Genomic DNA, 22,209 nt, shown 5'->3' with positions numbered 1-22,209 from the left:
GCTGGGAAACTTTTTCACACTGAATAAAAAATGTCCTTTCACCCAAAAGCTACCTGTTGCATGACCACTGAAGATTTCTGCTAAGAACATGAAACACCTAAAACTTTATAATAGTTTATTAAGAAGATGAAGAACACATTATAAAACCCAGGGCTCCAATATTTTTTATTTAACAGGTTTGCAGTCCAAATAACTGATTATAGATCTTTCATGGCGCTAACACCAGTTTCTGATGGAAACTGCTGTCCATGTGAAGACAAAATGGGTATGACAGAAAGCTGGTGCAAACATTCCATGCATCATAAAATACAGTAAAATGGATCCAAATTAAGAGAACCTGAGCATACCCTGCTATTATTTGAACTAATAATCAGAATAAAACCTAACAAATATCCACCCTAACAACAAATGGAACTTAAAAAGAAGATTGACTTGCAAAAAAGTTTCAGAAGGTTTGAAATCCAGGAACGAATTTGTAGTTTGTAAAGCATTAATGAATTATGGGATTTTAGCACAGCTAAGATCCTTTTCAAGTGGAAGAACTGCATCATTTTCTGGCTCCTGAGGGAAAATTCATGAGCACAGACAAGTATCACCATGTCCTTTAATGAGCTTGCTCTTGTTGCAAACTAAAGTGACAATAAAATTGTCATTTAAAATAAAATACTAAACCATAATTAGATCTTACTGAGACCACTGCTGTGTTCTAAATAAAGTCTAACTTTTCCAGCTTAAGTAAAAATGTTCAAGTACACTTCTAGAAAACCATGGACAATTGAGAAGTAAACACAGATCTGGGCAGGAATCTGATTTTAGGATAACACCAGCCTTGCAGTTCCCACATCCTACAGAGCTTCTCTTTTCTGTTTTCCTTTGAAAAGATGCTTCCAGTCAAAGACATGTACAAAAGCCTTTATTTTCTCTGTTGTTTTCCCCTGTATTTAACTGTGCAAACAATTTTCTTTGATCAGTTGAGTAGAGCTAGAAGTTGCTACATATGAAGAATTTCAGCTCATATTTATGTTAAATTACTTCTTTTCCCATTGCATACTTTATTGCACAAGTCCTTCTGTAACACTGAATTTCTCCTGTGCAAGCCTATGGTGTGGGCAAGAGAGCCAAGTGTTTTATTTTTTTGTTTGTGTGATTTACCTTGCAGATACATTTCTTCTCCTTCTGCAAACATCTGATTGCACCTGACACATCGTGCGCAGGTTGGGTGGTAATGCTTCTCTCCTGCCTGATCAGAAAGAAAGTACAGATGATTAATATTGATCAATCTTGCAGTTTTTCTTTCATTCTCTTGATTATGAATAATTTAATTAATTAATGATAATTAGTTCAACAGTCTCCTACAACCACAATACTGATTTGTCATTCTAGACAATTCATGCTTTAAAATGTAATTATGGTCTTGCCTACACAAAGCCAAAAAAGTTTACGTGCAAAAGTTAAGTCTCTGAATTTAAAGGACAGAAACAAATTTATGCAATGAACACATCTTCCCTGTAAACCAAGTTCAGGGCAGCCTAGGACTTACCTGCAAGAGGAATTTGGGAGGTCATAACCCTGAGCACAGATTTGCAACTCATATGTTCATCATGCATCAACTGAACACATATTCTTAATGCTCAACAAAAACCATTCTGTGCAAGGAATGTTTGTAGCTGCTTTGAAAGGTAAATTGTACAAAAGAGTTCCATGAGGAATGAGTGTAGCCTGCCTTTAAGACAGCAAGTCCAGAGCAGGCACCTTTGGTACTGTGCACCCACACCTTCACATGGACAGGCCAAGAATTTTGCCATCTGTTCAGAGATTAATCCACATAATTTAATACCACTGTTTTCATTGACTGGAATGAGAACAGCACTGAGCCCTCAATTTGCTCAGAACTGCTTAGCAACCTACCAATTTTCATGTATTTAAATTCTTAATTACCTGCAACTTTGGCTTGAGCCAGGGACAAAAAGCACTCATGGAGTTGTGCTGAGTGAACAACACGGGCCGGTCCCTCCAAACTGCACTCCCACCCCATCTTTCAGATGGCACTCACAAAACAGAGCTCAAAGACCCAAAGACAGTTCTTGCACATACCCCCAGCACTCCTCACTCTTCAAAATCCCTGTGGAACTGAAAGCCAGATCGTGGCATCTCCTGCCTCCCTTTGACCCCACACTCCTCCATGCCAGACAGAATCACCCATGGTTTAAATGGCTTAAGGTCAATGCCATTTCCACTTGGAATAAAAACCAGGAGACCAAGTAACTCTACAGCTTAGAGTTAAGTAAACTAGGTTTAATTTAAGATTAAGCTAAGCCTGACTTTAGTAGAAATTCTCCTGAAGTTAAAAAAATGCAAATGTTGATCCACGTAGAATGTCTCATAACCTGCTTACCTGAAAAACACTGAAAGTGCTACTAGCATTGTGGATGCCTTTAAGAAACTACTCTCAACTATTGCCCCACAGCCTTCAGCATGTAAACAGGCTCTCACAGCACTGCAAATCCCCTTCTGTCAATCTAGAAATTTAGCCCTGTTACTATGAAGATGACTTTTCTAACTCTTTCTTATGCACTGAATTTCAAAGCTTTCAGAGGCATTTACATTAAAGAACGTAATCTGTGTGTGGGGGCCATTCACAGTACCAATCACAGGAATGCAGTAAATCTACATTAAAGAATCTCCTGTTCCACTGCATCAGTGTTAACTTGATTCACTCCTGAAAACCTGCTGCAGCATTTCAGGTTGGCAATAAAGAGCAACACATCACATCAGAATTGCCATTTTGAAAAAAGCTCTGCTCCAGCTCACTCTTTTTATGGTTTCATCTGGGCAGATTTCAGAGTGATTTTTGCTATTTTAGACATGGAACATGGTCAATAATATCTGTGATAACACCTTTAAAGTACCAGACCACAAAGTATCAGCACTGAGCTTAAACTTCTGGTTTAAAATTGCTTGCCCTAGTGCAGGTGTTTAAGCACAGAAGAATATTTAATTATTACCAGACAAACTTATGTTTGGCGTATCAAATTGAAAAGAAATACAATTTCCCTTGGAAGTGCACAAGTATTTCTAATGGAATGCATAACCTCAATAATTCAACTGATTTAGCTCAGATTAGACAATTCCCAGGCTAACATTCTCTAAGGGAATTAAATTACTTCTTCGCTAAAATAAACTGCCAGGACAGATTCTCAGATAACCTGGATGCATCACAGAACAAAGCCTATTTCCCTAAATTTAACAGTACAATCAAATATATAATTTCGATTCACTTAGTAAATTCACTTGCATAGATATTGAATGGCACAGAAAGACCTCTTTGATGACATAGACACAACTGGAACAGAAAAATTAGAGGAGAAATGTATAGTGATTCTTTTGCTGATGATCACACCAGGAGAACTTCAATGAATTAAAATGGCACAAACTCAAAAATTTTCATGTAAGTCTAAGTGCTGACAGCGACTTTTGTCGCCCCTTTTAATTTTTTTTATTTGACTTTGTCCTTCTTCTAATCAGAGCACAGAAGACAAGATACAGTAGACATTTCAACACTTGGAAACATTTAAATAAGACCACACCATATTTCTAAGCTGAACCTGAGGCCAGGCAGCTGATGCAGGAATTAACTAATACTATTTATTAATATGTATATGCAATTACTCTGATTAGATGTCATAAATTATATTCAAACCTAGGACCTGAGTCTGAATGATAGAGTCCCTGGGATAAATTCCAAGGAGGCTTTCACCAGTGCCCCTTTCTCCTGTCCTTTCAATTTCAGGGGCTTGGTCTTACAGATGAACAATTGGTTCCAGCAGAACACAGCTACTTTATAAACTAAGGGCAGCAAATATTGTATGGTTTTGGTTCAGTTGTAATAAAGGCCTCATCATTTTTTCTCTTCTTGCTTATATTGATGTGAAGTAGTTCAATGCAGCAAACAAATTCCTAACCATATGGTTACTTCTTCTTTGCACAGTTTGAAAGCTTAGTTTGACAGATTGTTGTCTCAGTGTTTAATAAAACACCAATACACTCAGAGCACAGAAGAAGCAACATTCATCAGTGAGACATCTCTTACAGTTCAAGTGATAGCTTCTAAAAAACCTCCCCAATATCCTACATTTGCTTCAAGACTGCACCAGGTCTCTGTGCCCAGGAATCCAGATGTGAAGACAGTATTATTGTGAAGATCAACTTGAAGACTAATTTTCAGCTGAGATTACCTCAAACCTGATTAGCAAAGTGTGTCCTTAGTAACAATACAGTACATGTACCAACAATTTAATTTTTCTCCAACTGACCATGAACCAGCTTCCCACAATCACCAAGCTGCACTCTTAGAGTGCAATTTAAATGGAGTCAAAACAGTCCTCAACCCCCTGAGACAAAGTATGATGAGTTACCTCTTTCCCTTCAGGTATTAGAGACCCCTTTGAATGTGAAGTCTCCTCTGCAGAGAAGGAAGAGCCTTCTGGGCTGATCAACATGAGAATGATGTTTACCTGGGCTGATCAACATGAGAATGATGTTTACCTGGGCTGATCAACATGAGAATGATGTTTACTTGGGCTGATCAATATGAGAATGATGTTTACCTGGGCTGATCAACATGAGAATGATGTTTACCTGGGCTGATCAACATGAGAATGATGTTTATCTGGGCTGATCAACATGAGAATGATGTTTACCTGGGCTGATCAACATGAGAATGATGTTTACCTGGGCTGATCAACATGAGAATGATGTTTACCTGGGCTGATGAACACAGACCTCCTGCAGCCCTTGCCCTGAGCACAGGGGCCATCTCAGCATTGCTACCTGTCTCACAGTACATTGACAAACAAACCCATGCTTCACTTAAAGCAAGACCACAGAGCTCTGCAACAAAGTACATACAACCACCTTTCCTCATTTCTCATAACTTGAGGGCTTGAACTAAGTAAAGGAGAATTAAGCTGATGGGACAAGTGTGAATTGCATCATTCAAAGCACAATTTGGAGACAGTAAGGGATGTTACTCAAATGAGTACTTAGAACAGTATGATCACCAGGCCTGGAAAACATGCAGCACTAGCAAAACTAGAGTAGTTCATACCAAAAGGAATAACCTTAAGTAGTTAAGTTTGACTTTTAACTTAGCTGTCATCACCCAGGAAAAGTATATTACATTACTGCAGACAGCTCAGCAAAAAACTCTGCTCATTTTCTGGCTATGGCTGCCATAAGTGATGAAGTGGTAGAATATATAAAAGATGATATGCACAATAACTGTAACTCTACCACAATGACATTGCTTGTCTGATGTCTCATGCTGTTTCTAAAGTGTGATTGATACAATTTTTTAGTGCAGCTGATGAGCGGCAATTGCTTATGGATTGACACAAAAGAAACTGAGCAGCCTAAAGCTCAGAGTGTGAGCTGAGTCCTGGAAGGAAGACTCAAGATTTCTGATGTCTGATTCATCACTGAGGTCTAAATATATCCTCATTGCATTACTCAATGAAGTAATTAGTAAAGGGAAGATAAGAGTACAGAAAATCATTTCAAATACTACATAAACTTCCAGCTATCTGATTCTTTTCCTGAGAATTAAAAGCTATCAGCAAACTTTTTCCTGTAAAAATGAAAAATAATAACAAGAAAAAAAAATCTATCTATCTTGCTATCAAAATGCATAGGGGTAACTGACATCTTTTATTGCAGGGAGTAAAGAGTTTGTGGAAGTGACAAAAGGTTAGATTGCTGCAATGATTCAATCATATCAAAGCATATTTTCCATTTTGAGTGTATAATACAATATAGTTGCTATAATAGTTCCTCATTACCACTAAGTGTTGTCTATTGAAGTAGATTCAAATCCTGCCAACCTCATATTCCAAAATCCCCAAGTCAAGTCCTTGCTGTACCCTACCCTGAACAGAAATAATGAAAAACAGCTGATGGGTATGCCAAGGCATGAGGCAGCTGCCTGACCCACAAACAAAGCCCACAGAAGACTGGTATAAAGCATTCTTAGTTAAAAGCTTTTCACATGGAACAAATGTGTTAGAGAGTTGTGTCATCAGCAGACAACCACCTGTCCAAGCAAAGGGAAACAGAATAAAGCACAAAACCACTGACAGCCAATAAGCCTTCCCAGCAGGCAGCTTCTCAACCTGAAATGAAGTATTAGAGATCCTATAGAAGACATATGACTTGACTTCTGTTGCTTTTTTAAGTGGAGGGAAGTTAGTGTTTGTATGAGATGGGCAGGGGAAAAATACTTAGGCAATGCAGGGATGGGTGAAAGTGTAAAACTTTGATTGCACAATAAATTATTCTGTTTTGTATAGTTTGTCTCCCATTTGTTCATTAAAGGACACTGATATTCTTTCAGGTAAATTTCATAGTACAGGCAAGAGAAATAGAATTCAGTTTAAAGCCAGGAAGTGTGCAAGTGATCACAGAATGATAGAGTAATTCATCTAATCCAACCTCCTGCTCAAAGCAGGGTTGATACTCAATTCAGATCAGTCTGCCCAGGAATTTTTTCAGTTGAATATTGAAAACCTTCAAGGATGGACACTGCACAACCTCTGAGAATATTGCTCCAACAGACAGTAGTTACTCTTAGTTATTTATAATGATTTTTTTTTTTTTTTATCCAGTCAGAACCTCCCTACTTTAAATTTATGACAGTTGTCTCCTGCCCTCCCACCATGTGCCTCAGCAAGGTGCTTGTCTCCACACATTCAAGGGCCTCCTCATAGGTGTGGGAACACTACAGTCAGGTCCCATTAAAGCCATCACTTTCCTTGGCTGAACAAGTTCAGCTCCCTGAGCATCTCCTCAGGATATCTGCTTCAACACCTCAACTATCATGGTTGTCCTCCACCAAAATCACATTGCGAGTTCTTCCACTCTGTGGAAGACTTCCTTAAAATCTGCTGGCTCTGTTCTGCTCCCATTATCTTTCATTTCATACTTGCTTCATTATCTATCATTTTAAACTCAACATTGAGGAGCATGTACTTTCACTGGGAATATTTTTTTTCAGAGTATATAAATAAAAAAGGTGGAAAACCACAGAACTCCTTTAATGGAAATTTAATTCATCCTGTTTATACTTCTTCATTCATTGCCCAAATGATTGTTTTTACTAAGATATTAGGCCATTATGTGAATGAATTGTGCTTTTTCTTAGGTGCCAGGAATCTACAGGAAACTGATAATGAAGCACAGGCATAAAAAGGAACTCCACATATTTATCTTTATGAAATTTAATAAAGTTTTTGAATGAGATTCAGCATTTTGTTGTTAAATAGCCCAACCAGTCATTGATTTATAAAGGCAAATTCCCAATTTCTCTAAGTAAATGCAGTTCCCTGACTTTGGCTGAGATAAGGTTTTAATTCCTGCTCCCAGAACTACATTAGATATCTAATAACTCTCTGACCTAACAGCACAGAACTGGCTTAGGAAATTTTCCTATCAAGTTATTCCACCAATTAGGCAAAGCCAATCAGGAGTTGCTCTCGCTTATTCCCACATTTTAATATAACCCTCCTACTCTTGGCCAGTGCTTCCACCCACAGTGTGCATTTAATCCAAAAGGCTGGGTAAAATCTAGGGCTCAGATGTTTGTCCTGCCTTTCTCTCAGGAAAGGTGCACAGCACTGCACCATCAAGTGTGATCAATGGATGCACTGATAACTCTGATAACTCTGCCACTGCATCCACCTTGGGGCATACTACAGCTACCATAAACTGAATTCTAAGGAGTATATTCAAATTACAGTGATGCTATTCAGAACTGGGATATATATTGGAATATAACACTCTGCTCATGAACAGCTTTAAGTGGAATCGCATAAAACTTCCACTCACATTTCTAGCAGAGCCAGAGTTTTGCATACACAACAGAAGGACTCGAAGAATTACTCAGTAATAGTTGTACACAGTAATGGCAATGTCAGTAAACAGCTGTCATATCATCTCCTGGGTTTGAAGGGACAGGCAACATTGTAAAGGCAGAGGTATTTGGCAAAATGTCTATTGTTTAAGTCATACAACAGTGTTGAGCAGAAAAAGTGTGAGAGCCAGAAGACAGAATTCTGTGGAGAAAAACTCTCACTAATTCTCTTAGTCACGGTGGACCTGACTCACCAGTGACTCACTTCAACAGCGTGCCAGGGCAAATGAACCGTTTTCATCAGGATTTACACCACTGCAAATGCAGTGTAATGTTTTACATCAATCATTCTCCTCATCTTCTCCGTACTGGATTCATTTATCATCCTACTGGGTGGCAAGAAACAGTCACATGAAATGTTCCCTACACACACCTGCAGCATTACCTACAGCTTTAGCCATCTCACATGTACAGTTATTTCATGTTGTCTTGGTTCTGGCTCATCCTGCTGTGCTTTGCAGAGCCTTGAGAATTCCCACCCACATTTGAGTCATTTTAATTGCTTCCCACACACTCCTTTATTCTTCCAGGTATAAGGTGCAAATCAAATGTACCAACAGAAACATTTACCTAAGAATGATAACAACTTACTATAAAACTGGACTCGCAGAAGAAGTTTCTAATGGTTGTGGGAGAAAATAAAATAAAAGTAATTAAAAAACCATAAAGGGGATAACTGAGAAAAAATAAATAATAGAAGGAAAACTAGCAATATTACAACTGTAATCTCATTCTGTGACTTCTCCAAACAAGTTCTGGCTCAGGAGCAAATTCAGCCCTGCCAAAATCAGATAAAATCTGGAAAAGGACAACAGTGCATTTTTTTCTACAGAATTTGGTAAATGTTCTTGTAAATCAAAATGGTCTGTCATACCGAAAACCACTGATTTTGCACTCAGTTGTTTCTGTTATGGAGTGAGTGATCTGCCTCTTTTGTCTTTTTCTTCTCAGCTTTGCAATTTTTCTTGCCACCCACTGAGACTGGAAGAGGCTTCTGTTTTCCATCTGCTCAACAAATCTCCTTTATTTTTTTTCCACTTTCCTTTCCCACTCCTTAAAACCCACCTAAGGGCCAAGACAAGCTGCAGCTGGCTCTCACTTATGCCAACTTTTGATAGGAGAGTGGGAGTGAGGAAGGAGAAAGATGACTTGCAGACATATTCCCCTTAATTTTCAACTTTGCAGCTGTGTATTTAACACACCTATTTCAGATAGGAAGAATGAAGCTCAACCAACACTGAACAGCCCTGGAGAAACAACCCAAGTTATCAGAGGAAGCCAGCACAGCTCTTTTCAAGCTGAATGTGGTGATCTGGGCTGTAAACAATCTAAGAACAGAAGCTGTCTCATTCTGTGCCTGAGTAAGGACTGCTGTTCTGGATCACTAGATTTACCTGGGAGTGGAAATGCTGCTGTCACATGCAGAACTGACATTGATAATCCTTCCTGAAAGTAGGTAGTTACTACTTTCAGACCTAATCTACATATTTCCAGTTCAATGCACCATTCAGCAGTTCTTACTTTGGAGTGGGGGGGGGGGGGGGGAGAAATTTGAAAAATCACAAAGAATGCTGAAGGTTAGTAGGATGAAAAAATCTTAAAGCTACAAGAAATGAGTCACAGGCTGCTCTCCTGCTATTAGCTGACATGTTGAACTGTTTTCACACGGGCCAGAGCATCCTGGAGGTACTTTATCAACAAAGGCAACCATCACTGAGTGCACTCACTGCTGCACCACTGCCATGGTTACGGGACAGAGCTGGAGGCAGGGCTTGTGCTGCTGACTGGGTTGGGCAGCATTCCCCTGATGGGGGTCAGAGGACCACAGGAATGAAAGAACACACGAGATAATTGGATGAGGGACTGAAGATACCCATGAGGTGCAACATTTCACATTGCAAGAACACCCAAATGGCAAACGGCACTGGATGTTAATGCATCACCACAGCAACACATGGCTTGGGGAGGCAGGGTAGCTGCAGACTGTGCTGCTGGGGTCTGGGGCTCAGCAGCATCAGGGTGACTACTGGAATCACTCCTTTGATCCTCCTGTCAGTCAAGTCAGATAATTTAAGACAGGTAACTGGTACTGCATTTTTGTGTGAGTAAAGGCAACGGGCACCACAAGTCTGCCAGGCTCGAAATCAAGCTGTGCACTAAAACTAACATGTACGAACCCACACAAGCACAAATGCACAGCAGCACTACTGAGGACTTTCCCCACACATGTGGGAGGAATTCTCAACAGAAAAGCAAATAAGCAGCTGAGAAAAGAAATAAAAAACCCTCCCAAAACCTGGAACAGTCATTCTTTCTTCTCATTCAATCAGTTTCCCCTAAATCCTAAACTTTTCTATGTTATTCAGAAATAGTTTGCAGAACCCCTTCCTTTGGTAAAAATATGTCTTAAGTTATCATCAAACAGCACTCAGCGCTCTTCAATAAACCTAACAAATTATTCACAGGGTAAAAGCTATGCAAAGACTTTGGTTTAATGTATAGTTTTCTCCTGACACATTTACAATCTGTGAGTTTGTAGGAGTCGAGACAATAAAGACAGGCATAGATCTGTATTTCTGGAGAGAAGAGGTGGCTAAAAACAGAAAGGCTGAAAGTGGGAAAAAGATGAGGTAAATTCATCTAGACCAATATAACTGTGCTACAGAAAAAGCTAAAATATAAGGAAAAAAAGCATTTGCATTGCTGTTTATCTGTTTGCTGATAGTATGGTTAATGATGCCTGTTTTAAAGGAGAAAGTCTAGGTCAACTGTCAACACTTACCCAGCCAAATTCAGATACAACGCACTGATGATTAACCTGCCTTTGCAAGCCAGCAGCCCCAGATAAATGCAAGTGGCACCAAAGCAGAGACCATTCCCAAGCTGCAGAATGCCTTGAATCTCAGGAAACATTAAAGGGCTAGTGAAGGTTTCCTACCTTGGATGGTCTCCTTTTGCAAAAGCTAATGCTGATTTATTTAGATTTGTCTTTCCAACAGCTTTCTTTCTTCTCTGTTGAAGGGAGAGAAGCGCAGAGAGCAGTTTCTAAGGAAGGCAGCACTGACACTTGGATCCTTCTGCTGCTCTGACAGCCCTCCCGAGGCTGCCCATGCACAGGGAACCCTTCACTCCTACAGACAGAGCTGCCTTTATTGCATGTTTCACTGTTAATGCCTACATAATAAGCTGCTCAAGCACCTTTCACACATCAGTAGGTCCTGTTGTTAATGAAACAGCAGGGCAACAGACATTGCAGAATGAACCATTCTTCCACACTGCAGGCAGAAATTTGTACTCCCTGCTGTAAAGAATTAGTATCGTCTCTCTGCTATACCAAGACTCTTGCAAAGGGAAAGGCAATCGATTTACAAAGTAGATAAGGCTGCAAACAAAACCAGCTCAACCCTAGGGCACGGCAAAACACAAACTATGGAAAAGAAGATTCATGTTTTAATTAGTAAGTCACTGTGACTTTGTCATAAGTGACATTTAATTGACATATAAATTATTGACATTTCTAGTCTCATTCCTGCCTGGTGCCCACTGCTTTTGTTCCCTTATTTCAAAATAACATATGGTTGTGATTAATAGATTTTAAGAACATATATTGATTATGTTTTTCCAGACATTTACACATACATGTCAACTAGTAAAATGCTAACTCTTTCTTCCCTCACATAAAGTGAGTGCCATGCTGCTGCGTTAGGATGTCAGATACTAAACATAAAGATGATGGCTCCAACTGCTGTGATTTTCAACAGCACCTGTAAGCCACATTTACACCAGAGTCATGTAGCTGTGAATCATGGGACAGTTGTAGATAAAATCGAGTGCTGAAAATACCCCTGAGGGGTATTTTGGGCACTGATGGGACACAGTTGCCTATCCAAGCAAATGTGACCCCCTCACAGCCTATATTGTGTTTGCCATTAAAACATCCTCAGAAGGTTATCTTTGGGTAAGTGTTTTGTGGAGAAGATCAAAAACTCCACAACTTTACAGAAGTTGTAAAGCCAGTATGTTTATTGCAGCACTAGACACATGCTGAGATTACTCTCCTTAAAAGGCATGTGTACTTCTGAGAACTTCAGATCTCTTTTTATCTCCCTCTCAAATGCATATGCATACAATTTCACAATAAGTTCATACATATTCATTTTTACAAATTTCGTGTGACATTTGGGGCTAGTTCTTCTCTATCAGAAAAAATTCCTAGGTCAAGCTGACCTGCCCCCTCAGCAGCCTCTGTCTCTATCTCCCTCTGCCTCCCCACCCTTACCTCTGTCCTTCACTGAAACAGTTTCTCTGAGCCTAGGCTTTTTATGAGAACAAGCAGTCAAACTAAATAGCTATGCTTTCAAACTACAGACTTGACTTAAAGATGTACATTTCACCTAAATCAAAATAGATTTCTACCCTAGAAAATTTCTACTCTGTCTCATAAGGAGGCTTCCTCTAACAATGCAGGAAACCACCAGCTGAAGAAGCGGATGAAGAGAACCCCTCCCCACAAAGTAATGTCTCAATATCTTGCCATGGGCTGTCAGTGTTAGAGAACTCACAGAAGAAAATCACACCAGTGTGGATGCACCAGGAAAGCACTTTCTTTAGAAATGGTGGAAGGGGTTGCTATCACTGCCCAGGATAGTGCTGGGGCATTGTCTGGAGTACAGTGTTCATACGTGCTGGGAGAAGGTGGCTCCAGTCAGGAGCCCACAGTGAGAAGGTCCAGCCTCCCCAGAAAAGCCTGGAGCTGACTTTACCAGCAGAGGAGAACTGGGTTCACTCAGTTTTGTAAAATAAAAGTTGAGAGGAACTAAGACTACTCACTATAAATTTCTCTTATATTTCATCAATTGGAGGGGAAAACACAAAAAGCTAAAAATCAATCTTAACCAAAGCATTTTTAATTCTTTTAATGTGGACCACTTAAAAATAAAAAGATGCTGGAATTGAGATGCTGTTTGTAAGTATCAGCTGTTAGGGAAACCCAGAAATGCCTCCCAGGAGAGGACAAGCAGGAGTCACTGGCTGTCACACAGCTTTGTCATGAACCTCAACAGCTTTACAAACCTTTCACACAACCTGCTATGTGGGAGGGACTGAGAGACGGACCACACATCTCTGCCTCCCCCAGCAAAATGCAGCTAAAAGACTCATTAAAAATGAGGAAAGAAACAGAAAGTGTCTTCTTGAATGAAAGGGATTTAAAGCAGGCTCTGTATTATCAAAAGATGCACAGTAATTAAAAAGAAAAAGACAGTTGCATTTTTTAGGATATGCTCATTAGCACAAGTTGAAATTTTAACTAATAAATTACTCCTTGTAATAGAAAAAAGGAGAAAAATATTTTTAGGGCTAAGTGCAGAGAAATGGATTGCAACATGACAAAAGGGAAATGGCTGGTCATAAAAATCAATGGCTTGCTATTTTAAGATGTGTGCTATTGCATGATGCTAACTATTGCAGGATTGGCAGCAGAGATACAGCATGAGCACTGAAGTAGACCCTTTCTCTCCCTAGAAGTTTTCAGTCTCAGTGCATTTTAAGTCAAACTACAAAAGTAAACTCCAGCAACTTCCTGCTCCTCACTTAAGCTGGCAGGTTTATCAATATCTATGGTCTGGGATAAAATAACACAACTTCTAGGAGAGGATTGATTTACATTTAAAAGTGTCCTGCATACATCACAAACCAAGCAAATCTTGCCCATAAGTGCACTGGTGGGTAGGGTTTAAAAAAAAAATCAGCAAAATAATTTCTTTTAAAAGTAATAAAATTTCTCATCTCCATAAAGGAACTGCTTTTATAGCTTTTCCAGTACAAGTTCCCTGGGAGAGTGGGTGCAAGCCAAGGTGGACTGGAGGGGAAGAAAGAAACTAGAAAGGAATTATAAACAAGGCTATTCTGTGTCTAAGCCCATTTACTACATTGAATTAATCTGGCCCTCAGGAAATGCGCTGAGAGAAGAATTTAGGTAACTAAATCATCACTGTCTTTGGCTGAGGACCTACAAAACCAGCCATATTTTATAACTTATCAGTAACTCACACTAGCTGACACTCCCTTCCCTTCTGCTGAATAAACACTTAAAATGAACAAGTGTTGGAAAGCAAGACAATATTATAAAATCTGGTCACAGAATAACATTGGAAGCAGCTGTCCTCCTGACATTATCACAGAAATCAGAGATGGAAAAAATCCTATTAGGTCATATAGTCCCTCCCTTTGTCATTGCAGGACTGTTCCCTAACATGGATTTTCCAGTGCCTTGTCCAATCTTGTTACAAGACTTTCAAAGTGATAGTTTCCAGCAGCTCCCTTGGGAGAGCATTCCCCTACCTAATAAGTATTGCTGTCAAGATTTCCCCCCAGTTTAAGAGCAATTTGCCCTATTATTTCTGTGTTTCTCCAGATAATATTCAAGATGGTAAAAAGAAATACAGATGTTTTGAAAAATGTGTCAATATTCCAGAAAATTTCACTAATAATACATCCTACAACAAAGAACATGCATTGCTACCCGGTATTTTCTCTGTCCTCCTGACCAGGAGATACACAAACATGTAAATTAGGCTGCTAGTGACAGAGAGACATAGAGTTTGATACAAAGACCAGAGAGAGAGAGAAAAGATCAGCCCAGTTCCAAGCCTTTAGAACCAGCCCATCTGCTGCACACAAACAACAAATGCCTTAACCACGTTGGCCATGGACATGCTTTCTGAGCCCTTTCAGATCTGTTTGCTCAGACTGTGGCTTTTAGTCTGGCTTCCCACTGAAACGAGGTGTGTGCATTGCCTCCTCACCCAGCTCAAAGGCTGCTTTAAGGGATCCCTTACAGAGCTCCAAAGAGTCATGGAAATGCAGGAAAACCATGGGAGAAGGCTCACAGTGTGAGTCACTCCTTGTGAACAGGCAGCAGGAATGTACAGAAAGCTCCTGAGATGTGTCATGGAAAAACAGAGGGGATGGCAGCAGATATCTTGGGAGATGTCATGAGGAACAGGACCTACTGTGACAGCAGAATGCCAGGACATGTGACATGCACCCATCTTCGAGCTTCATCAGCTTTGCTGCACACAAACCAACAAACTGTTTTGTACAATTCTATAGAAAAAAAAAATTATCAGATCATAAAATTTCCAGGTTGTTCCAACAAGTGTCCAGACATTAAATGTCATTGTAACCAATTCAAATCCCTTTCCTGCTCCATTCTAACCTCAACCTACGTTTCCTGTTTCACAATGATACTATCTATGCTTTTACAGATGCTAAAAGTCCTTCTCCTCATCTATTTTTTTTTAAAGGTTTTGGTATCTTGCATCAGTATTTTTTCCACAGTTAAATGCCACAGACCAATGAATGTAGCTCCCAGCCTGAAGCAGTACCAAAACAAGATGAGGATCAGTGGAACAGAGCTGTCCTTAGAGCAACACTGGGGAATGGAGAGGAGAGGGACACACACACACACTGACCAAAACCATCATATGTAATCTGTCATGGTAGAATTCCTACAAGAGCTTTCAAAAATTAGCTCTTCCCAAGTCTCTTACTGGCCCATCTACCATCAAAACAAGGAACTGTCTTCCTATTCAGTACACTCTCACCAAGCAGTCAGAAGAATCAACTACAGTCACATGTGCTCCCAGGTCCCACAAATCACACTTGGTAATGTCACTTTGCAGATCTTTAAGGCTTTTTTTTTTCATTTTATTACCCATAGAGACAGTAAGGACCCAGTTCTCAATCACATCACACCACATGCTATTGTTTAACCATACTGCAGGTAGAATATTACCACATAAAAAGAGCATTCTTGCACATATTTCAAGGCAAGAACCAGGACAGAAAAACACAATACTGTGAAGCCAATAGTCAGTACAGAAACTGGAGCTTCTGTTCTTCTCCTGTCTCAGTATAAATCACTCCTTGTAAACTGCTCTGACTAAGTGCACTCCAAATTTGCCACAGCTTTAACTCTTCTCTCTGCATGCACCTCTCTTAATTACCTTCCCTTTCAAATCTCACCCTTTTACTTTCATTCAGTGTCAATGCTTGACACCTCTGAAAATATGTAACAGCTTCCATGGTCACCTTTTACATTTTTGAAGGTTTTAAGATGTTTTCTTTTGTTTTGCCTCTTCCAGTTGAGACAATTGTGTGCAAAAATATGTATATAAAATATGCAAAAAAGAGTATAAATGTCTTTATACTCTTTGAAATTCCCTTTTAAAAACCTCTTTTCAGAGAGGTCTGTAAAAACATTTGTAAATGGAAAAATCTCTCATGCCTATGTTAACACCATCTCATCCCATCCAATACAGATTCCCATCTGGTATGGATACTGGCTCATCAGCTCCTACCAAGTTATCATTGTCCACCACTTGGACAGTTAAGTCTTTGTGTGACTCCAAGCAGATCTCTCTCTGGTGGAAGCCCTTTGGGATTTCTCCAGGCTTTCTTAGTTGATGAAAAGAGTGAACTGAGCAACTCTTCCTAACTCCAGTACTGCTTGGACTTCACAGGGAAAAGTAGAAAGAAAAAGTAGATAATCGATGACACTGACAGGGTAACAACACACTTAGATCCAAGGATAATTTTTATCCTGATCAAAGGAATATATTCATTTTGTGACACTGGGTCAGTTATCTGGAAATTTTTGCATAATGCATAAACATACACTTACACTAAACAACTTCCTGCTTCTTAGAACAACAAGTGCAAAAAAATCTCTGCCACACAGTTCATTTCTTGTTGCAAAAACACAGTTCAAATAATTCATTTCACTTATCAACAGCTTCATCCTATCTTTGGGGAACATTAAGGGAATCAAAAAAAGCAGAAATTATAAATGAATTTAATGAAAGTTTTAAAATGGGCCTGATAACACATTCATTTATTACTTCTGCTGCCTGAACATTCTCCAGTACCATAAATATCCAGTTAGGGAGTTTGTGTATTACAACAGAAACAAAAAACCCGATTACAGACAAAGTTCCTGGTATTCAATAAAAGTAACATTAAGCTGAGGCATTAACACTCATTTGTGAGCACAGGACTGAACCCAAAAAGCTAGTCTTTTTGTACACTTTGAGATGTGCTTGAATTCTCCTTACCTCGAGCACTCTTCCTGTGATGTACTTCTCGCAGTTGTCACACCTGATCCCAAACTTGGCGTGGTAGTCTGTTTCACAGTAAGGGACCCCATCCCTAGGGAAGAACCACAGGCTGTAGAGATGCTCCTTTATATAAGCTTACAGCTCACTGGGAGATTCTGCATCTAAAATTTGTCAATGTTTCAACACCTCACAGGGCATTTATGGGCTTTCCTGCCTCCCAGGTATCTTGTAGTTGTTAATGTTGTAAAAAGCTGAATAGTAATGAACAACTCTTCTGGACCACTTTTCTCCTTTGTTGCTAAACTCAGCCATCAGCCCCATAGTAACACTCAGTCTCTGAGACCCTCACACCACCTGTTTAATCATGCTACCCATTAACTTCTTTTATGTGTTTCCCCCTCTCTGGAAAGACAGTTATTTCTACATATTACTCTTCCCCTCCTAGCATCTAATTCGTATTACCTAATCCTTTAGCTGAGACTGCAGAGAGTAATTTCTCCAATATCTTGTCTGTAAACCAAGTTTTGATAAACATTTAAATCTACTGGCACTCTTGACTTGACTTGCTTAAAGACAATCATGGATCAAACAACTTGGGAATTGCTCCACAGAAGCCAGCAATGACTACAAGAATTCAGGCTGAGCAGCAGTGTGTTCATGCATGATGTAACCAGCTATTTCACCACCACCAGTGAGTTAAGATACAGTTTAGAGATATAAAGAAAAAACCACCTGGAGTCTCAGCTTTTATTTTAAAGTGTCAAGACCAGAATATTTGGACTACTGCCCTGAGAAGAATCTGTTAATTTTACATTTTACAGTTTTACTGAATTGTACATGCAGACAATTACACTGATGAATGAAAACAAATTGCTCTAAGAAGAAATTGGAGACTCTTCTCGTTCTTCAAAGTTCAAGTTAAACATAGTTAAATATGTTTTGTTTGTTATACTAAAATAGCCCATGATCAGACAGATTTATTAGTAGAGGCATAATTTTATCAGACATTTCCCTGGAGAAACATAGACATTCATTTTATAGCCTGAAGTTGGATTTCTTAGAGGCTAACCTAGAAGTTATCACAATATATAATTAATTAAAGACAGGATGTTTCTTCTCTTGAGTTATTTTGTTTGGCATTTAGCCTGTTTAAAAAGACGATTTTGCAGTAATTATATCTTTACAATTTATGGGAGGGTTATATTCAATAACAAGCAAAAAAAGCACTGTACTAAAATACAGCAGATTAGCCCAACATTGAGACAATGCAAAACCTTATTTAAGAACACCATTTTAATAAATATTGTTCTCCAGTGCAATCTGTGAAATTAAATGTTGCATTTGTATTAATCGAAATCCAAAGAACTGTTGAAACTCAGGGGGACACAGGCTCTGAAACTCCATCACCTCTGGGCACTGGTGACTGAGTTACTTTGCTGCTTAAGAAAATTTGAGCACAGCACATTCTCTGAAGCAGAAATTATTACCAAGTGCCTTGGCCAGTGAAAGGCCTGCATGTCACTGGCCTGATCAAGTGTTGACACGGGACATGGTCTGTGTGTGTGCTTTGTGCTGCTTCTCAGTGCTGTCATCACATTCAACCCAAATCTGACAGCATGAGGGTCTGCAGCTACACAAAATCAGGGCATGTACATCCTTGATGAACCTCTTGGCTAACATTTCTTCTTATGTAATGCATATAGAAAGAACAGTACCCGCTTGCTTACATTACAGCATCACAGACAGCAAAACCATGGGTAACTAAGGGCATACATTTGGGTCCTGGAAACATATTCCACCTGCTGCCTCTCTGTAGCATAGCTGCTTTGTCAAGTCCCATTCCAGGTAAATGGAAAAATGTTACTTCTACTTTTCTCCATTTAATTTTTAAAACTACAATTTAGGTAATAATTTAGACAATAATATATAATATCTTATATATTTCTGAATATATATATATATAGGTAATGTATTTATATATTACATGACTTAATTATATTATTATGATATATATATTTCTATATTATGCATTACCTTTAAACCTTTAAAATGCAAATAAGTGCAATGATAAATTAATTATTTGGCATTAAAAGCATGATTAAAAGAGGTGAAAATGCTCCTTTACTTACTTGCTGATGTACTCTGCATTCAGTAGCTTCCCACATGTATTGCACTTAAAACAGCCCAAATGCCAGTGTTTGTCCAAGGCGACCAAGGACTGACCATTTTTTATTTCTGAACCACAGCCTCCACAATCTGCAAGAGAAAAAGCCAAAAGAGTGAAGGATGTTCTTTAGGTGGTGATGCAGCAGTCAGTTACAGCAGCACCAGGATCCATCAGTGTCCCAGTAACAGCTCGCAAGGGCTCCACTGCTCACTCCACTGCTCACTGATGGATGGCAAGTGTTGCTGCCCTTAGAAAGCTCTGAAATTGCTACAAGACATGCATCATTCAAAGAAAAAATCTGATGAGTTCAGTTTCCTAGTGACTTAGGCTTTAATTCATTTATACTGTGTTTTAAAAAAAAATGAAGTTTTGCTGATTAATTTTTCAAGCGCCACAAATCAGCCTGATAAAAGCAATAAAAAAGACAAAGAGTAAAACAAATAACTGATTCTTCATATTAGCCTTTGCTTTTGGATCTGCAAGCTCTACTTATTTCAAAATTCTTTTTGGAACCATGAAAAAAAATCCAAGCTGAAATTCTGGAATGAAATGTCCTATAACTAGTAAAAACACACCAATGCTTTACAGGTATTAGTGACATTTCAATATGTGGAAGTAAGTGATGGCTGTCTATGTATTTATTCTCTATAAAAATTCACTTATATAAAGTTTCAAGAGGTGTTAACAAAAAATACATGTAAAACATGCAATAATTGGTAACAGAGGCTGTCTATGTTGGTTAAACAGGCTGTGGGTGAACAAGCTATGCTCCTCAGAAAGAGTAACTGAGAACAGGACTGTCTGGGGGTTGGGCTGCCTTTCTTTTTAACAATGGAAGATTTTGACTAAGCTAGCAAAAGCCAAACCTACAATCAGTTTCGGCCTTTTCAGAGATGTTACAAGACATGGGATTTGGATCTGGTTCTCTAGAACCCAAATAAACCCTCTAATACCCTACAAGGTCCATCTCTCATTCACTCTTCACTCTACAGATTTCCTGTCTATGGATGATTTTCTTACTAAATGTTAAAACAGTAAAATATGTGAGGAAAAAAGGGGTAAATGGCAGTGATAAAATTGATTCTAGTAGCAATATCTCAGTAATCCTTTAAATCCTCCATAAAATATCTTTCATCTCATGTGGAGAAATACATGGTATTTTTAGGAATTCTTCAGGTATACCAATAATTTTCTAGAGAAAAGACAAAACCTGAAAGACACTTAATCATTCAGAAATGCCAGGAGAGAAAACAAACCCATAACAATGTCTTACAGGGAAGACAAAGCTATGCAAAAGCATTAGAAAGATTTATCTAGTTATTAAGAAGGTACTCTCAACCTAGGATCTCATTAAAGCATTTCAACAGCCTTCTTAAAAACTTTCTGATTTAAGACTGTATTTCATTGGTTCCATGACCCTAATGAGACAGTGTTAGTGAAATTGTAAATGTTTCACTTCTGAGCACACAATGATAAAGCACAGTTTGTATTCTGCTCTAGTGGATTTGGAATGTATTGAGGGAGCAATAACGTGGCTCTTTAATGTTACCCTCTGGAGCACCAGTACCTGGAAACAAGCCTAGCACAAAAGCATGTGCACTACAGATCAGAACATTTGAGTTTTGCTAATAATAAAGAACATTTGGGTGTGTGCCTGGCTTTAGTCCCTGCAGTATTCTACAGTATCTGTTGTTCAACTGCAATCAGAAATTTGTTTGTGATCTCCCTTGTACTGGGGATTCATCTGGAAATCTAATTTAATCCGACTGCTTGAGGGTTTATTTCACAAACTGAACACAACATCGTGTGCTCAAATGTCATTCACCTTTTATCTGGTTTAAGCTTGGGTGGGCAGAAATGCAGCATCTTGTGAGCTACTTTTTTTTATTCCCAACTGCGGCTTTCTCTGTAAAGTGCCAGATAATTACAAACAAATATTGTGGTTGCTATGCCAACAGTGCCTACTGATGCGTGTCCTTGTCTTCCCATCTTGGATGCAGCATCCTTTGGTGACTCAACTAATTTCAAGCAATAACTCTGCAGAACACATCAATTTGCTGCTCCATGTTAATATTCTTCCTTGAGCACTCTCTCAAAATCAACACTGTCACAAGAGGTTTTCAGAGCTATTGTTTTATAAAACAAAACAAAACAGAGAGGTAGGCACTTTTACAATAAAAAATTCAAGGTCTCAGGCAGAAAGCAAGCATTTTACATTCCTCATTTCTTCCAAATGGAATGCATGAAGGAGGTTAGGAGCAAAAGGGGAGGATGAAAATAGAAGGACTTGTCAGAGGGGGCAGTGATGCCCCCTCAGTGAGTCCCCAAGAGATGTTCTGAAAGCAGTGCTGAGATAAACTGGCTGGGGAGCAGCACACATGGTACACATCAGACAGTTCTGAGACAGGAACAAACCCAGTGTAACAGTGGGGCAATGCACTACTCCTTCCTTGAAAAGCTTGCCTGAGGTCAGGTTTTTGTGCACTACTAACACGAGCTGCTCGTTTAAAGCATTAAGGTCTTTTCCAAGAGAGTTCTTGTCAGGAGATCCACCATTCACTGCTCGATGCAATGTGGGCAAAAGGTAAACTGCTGCTTCCCAGGGTCAGGTTTTGCCACAGAGATGTGCTTGCTCCCAGTGCTGTTTCCCTCTGAGGCAAGTGGTTTGCTGATGTTTGCAGGGATCTGTGCTCTGGGAAGGCTCAGTGCAGACCCAAGATTGCTGAGGAAATGCAATGACAAGAAGAACTCTCCACGGTGTGTGTGTTCACAGAGAAAGGGAATGTAAATACATTAAAGGATTCTGTGCCACAGATAATCAAATGAACTTGTCCTGTCAGTACTCAACCAGACTAATAATGTCCATTGTAGTCAAAGGCACTTTTCACATATGACAAGGAGACAGCAAAGATGGCCCAGGAGGATCCATCTCCAGAATAAGTGACAAGAGAAAGCACCAA

The 22,209-nt window shown here is 39.2% G+C and overlaps 1 protein-coding gene across 1 annotated transcript in view; it reads right to left on the bottom strand.

The window, feature by feature from the left end:
- ABLIM2 (actin binding LIM protein family member 2) overlaps positions 1 to 22,209 on the bottom strand; it is a gene marked incomplete at its 5' end in the record, with an annotated part of 93,144 nt that overhangs the window by 47,973 nt on the left and 22,962 nt on the right. The window contains 3 exons of the mRNA XM_084205113.1: positions 1,153 to 1,240; positions 17,080 to 17,173; positions 19,212 to 19,338. Of these exons, the coding sequence (XP_084061239.1) occupies positions 1,153 to 1,240; positions 17,080 to 17,173; positions 19,212 to 19,338 (309 nt within the window). The remainder of the gene's footprint in view (positions 1 to 1,152; positions 1,241 to 17,079; positions 17,174 to 19,211; positions 19,339 to 22,209) is intronic.

This window comes from Fringilla coelebs (assembly GCF_963513975.1).
Source record: "Fringilla coelebs genome assembly, chromosome: 4".
Classification (NCBI taxonomy): domain Eukaryota; kingdom Metazoa; phylum Chordata; class Aves; order Passeriformes; family Fringillidae; genus Fringilla; species Fringilla coelebs.
The sequence above is the reverse complement of the archived record's forward strand: the minus strand, read 5'-3'. Positions and strand labels throughout refer to the sequence as shown.